The sequence below is a fragment of the Prunus persica genome, chromosome G2, assembly GCF_000346465.2.
Source record: "Prunus persica cultivar Lovell chromosome G2, Prunus_persica_NCBIv2, whole genome shotgun sequence".
NCBI classification, from domain to species: Eukaryota; Viridiplantae; Streptophyta; class Magnoliopsida; order Rosales; family Rosaceae; genus Prunus; species Prunus persica.
In genome coordinates, this window is record NC_034010.1 from 25821481 (window position 1) to 25824820 (window position 3340).

The following is a 3340-nucleotide window of genomic DNA, read 5'->3' on the forward strand; positions in this document are numbered from 1 at the left end:
GTAGTTGCAACGTAGATAACAAAATAGTGTTACTCCGTTTCATGGAAGTCTTTCTCCTAATTTTAAGTTTAGTTAAACACAGATACAAAAATGTTTTTTTTGTTGTTTCTTATTCAGCTGCTAGTGGCAGACATCCCTTCAAAATCCATGATTATAGGTAAAATCACACCCCGAGTGCGAACCATTGTCAAAAGCAAGCCCAAAAGCACTCAACATGAAACAAAATCAAAAGCAAGAAAATTGAAAAATACTTGATCATGTCTATAACTTATGGTATATATATTATAAGTTAACAACAACCAAAGCTGCGGGCTACACGACCAGCCACCTCAGCTGCTTACAACTTCACTTTTACCTTCTTCTTTTTCTCTCTCCTCACCCCCCACCAACAGTCAAAAAAAAGTTTTTAACCGCACAACTCTTTCTCTCTTTTCCCAAAAACAAATATATAAACAAAATGATATAATAAAGCGGGAAAATTGAATATTAGACTCTGAAATTCTTTCCAGTGAAAGTTTGGCCAAACTGCCAATTGGCAGGGACAATGTTCCAGGAAGTGGAAGTGCGCCGGTCACTCCCTGTGACCCTGAAGGAGAGTGACTGTCCAGCCAAGACAGCATTTGACTGCCAGTTCTGACCCCAGTTGCGGCTCAAGCTCATCCATCCAGTCTTCGACCCTTTCACGCTCACCTTCACTATATCCCCTGCACCCGCGACGTTGGTGATCAAAACCAAGTTGAAGTACTTGAAGCCGTTGACCGTGAACCTGATCCCACCTTGCTTCCGGCATGGCACCCTACACACAAAAGGGCATTTAAGTAATTTCTCTACGTATAAACTATGAGTCATTTTCTTACAATTGGTAGTCTAAACTACTCTAATTTAATGTCGGCGGAGAGGGAGCTCACCGGCGATAAGAGACAGGGACAATGCCGGCGCGGTACTCGGCGATCTTGAGGAACATGGGCATGGCGAGATCGAAGTGGGAGCGAGGAGGATTGCACCAGCCGCCATTGTCGTTGGGCAAGGCGTAATTTGGAGGGCAAAAGTTAGTGGCGGTGACAAAAATGGAGGGGCTACCAGAGTGACACCATTGAGGCTGATTTGCACACTTGATCTCGAAGCAAGCTCCACAGCTCAAACCGTTGTTAAAAAGAGCTGTGCTCAGTGCCGCTGTGTTCACACCGTAGCCTTGGCTGTACAAATTTCCGTACCCACATGCTCCTCCTGTATAGTACATACACAAAATCAATCAAAAGGAATGAACTTTATGTTATGAACTAAAATTGAGACATGGTTTTTTCTTAAATTTGGGTACATCAAGAATGTGAGAAATTTAAGGGAAAATTTGATGTGGGTTTTTGATATTGGGAGGTCCGAATCCAAAAGGAATGAACTTTATGCTATGAAGTAAAATTGAAGTATGGTTTCTTCATAAAATCGGGTACATAACTTGAGAACATTGTGGAAATTTGATGTGGGTTTTCGAAATACAAAAAGGAGTGAACATTATGTTATGTAATGCTTAGCAAAATGCATGAAAGGAACGAACTTTACGTTTATGAACCAAAACTGAATCATGGTTTTCATGAAATTGGTACATAGAGAATGTGAGAAAATTGTGGAAAAATTTGATGTGGGTTTTGGAAATTGGGAGTTCCAAATCCAAAAGGGATGAACTTTATGTTATGCTGTGCTTAGTAAAATACTAAAATGCAGGGGGTCATGAAAGTTCTTGAAATTACCCATAGTTCCAGAGGCGTCACTGCCGCCATAGAAAGTAGCATGAGCACCCTGCCATGCCTCGCCAGAGTAAACACCAGGAATTCTGGCCTCAACAATTGTACTTGCCAATGCTATGAGAGAGACAATGCAGAGAAGAGCCATGGTAGCCATTGCTTTTCAGCACTTCTCTGGAAGAGAGAGAGAGAGAGAGAGAGAGAGAGAGAGAGAGAGAGAGAGAGAGAGGGAGAAATGGGTTTTTTCTTGGAGGTTGGGTGTGAGCAGAAGGCAGAGGGGTGGAGTGCTATTTATCGAGGCCGAGGAGGCAAATTAGAAAGGGAAGAAAACAAACAATTGTCAAAAAGTGACCAAAATTATCACCTTAATTAATGCGGTTTGGTCTCCCTCCCTCGAGTAGCTAAAGCTTTTGGCGGTAATTCCATTCAACTCCTTTTTAACATGAACTGACAGAAATACCCTTTGGGGTTATTTGCTTTAATGGCTTTCACACAGTATGTTTTTGTGGAAAATTCAGGGGTATGTGGTGGAATTGGGATGATGATGCAAAATGTATAAATGTAGGGTCAACAAGGTCGGTGGGGATCAAGGCTGTTGTGATCATATGGAATATGGATGTATGAAACCGGTTTGCTTCATCTGCAAGTTGTGGCATCATCTGCGGCCTCCCTCTTTGGCTAACATGGATTTTCTTTCCTTTTATTCTTTTGACTTTTTTGAGACATTGGGGACGGTGGACTGAATAGGAGGGAGGACTTGCATTGCGTACTCAATGGTACGGATACAATGCTGTGCACTATTTTACTTCCTGGGACATCCGAGCAAGGTTCTCTTGTCAAATATTTAAAAATAAATAAATAAAAATGATATTAAAAAGGAATTCGAACACATGATCTCGTGTGCAAATTTAACTACTATTAATCTATATACCGCTTCCCAAAATAATTAGTATACCTAGTAATTTAAATTATCAATCTGGCAACATAACATGTAAAATTGTTAAGAAAAGAACAAAATGAGTACCACTAAAATTTTCAATTTCAGTCAATAATTTCTTTTTTAATATTTTAATCTGTGGGTGGAGAAAGACCAAGCCAATAGTGGGATGGGGTTGGGTGGTAAATATAGCTTCTCACTTTTCGAAAAGAGGAAAATCAGATTCCTCTCCTCCTACCTGTAGGCACAGAAAGACCTTTGACGCCGCTACGATTTATCCGCAAATTGTCCAATTTTTTAATTTTTTTTTTTGCAATTTTTTCAATTATAAAATTTTTCAAAGGGTGAAGAATTGGGTTTTCCTTCAAAGGGCCCAATAATTTCCGCATTCGTCGGTCCTCGTATTGCGCCGTGCATCTGTCGTACACATCCTGTCGTTTATGTGTGGATACGGTGGACCTACGTATTGGCCTACGTCACTCTGGCTTACCTTCTAGTTGGGTCAAATAAATATACATCTTGCACCTAACCCAATCCAAAACCATATAGTAACCCTAATCTTATCCCCCTCGGCATCCTGTTCTCACTAAAGCAACTTATCATACTAATAACAATATGATAAAACTATTTGTATCATATTTACCGTATTGTAGATTGTATTGTA

At 40.3% G+C, this 3340-nt stretch overlaps 1 protein-coding gene across 1 annotated transcript; it reads right to left on the bottom strand.

Annotated features, from left to right (window-relative positions):
• On the bottom strand, positions 241-2005 carry LOC18787437 (expansin-A4). The gene is made up of 3 exons (XM_007218772.2): positions 1746-2005; positions 909-1227; positions 241-796 (listed from the first exon to the last, which is right to left on the bottom strand). Exons 1-3 carry the CDS (start codon positions 1894-1896, stop codon positions 487-489), a joined length of 780 nt encoding a protein of 259 aa, XP_007218834.1. The 5' UTR covers positions 1897-2005; the 3' UTR covers positions 241-486.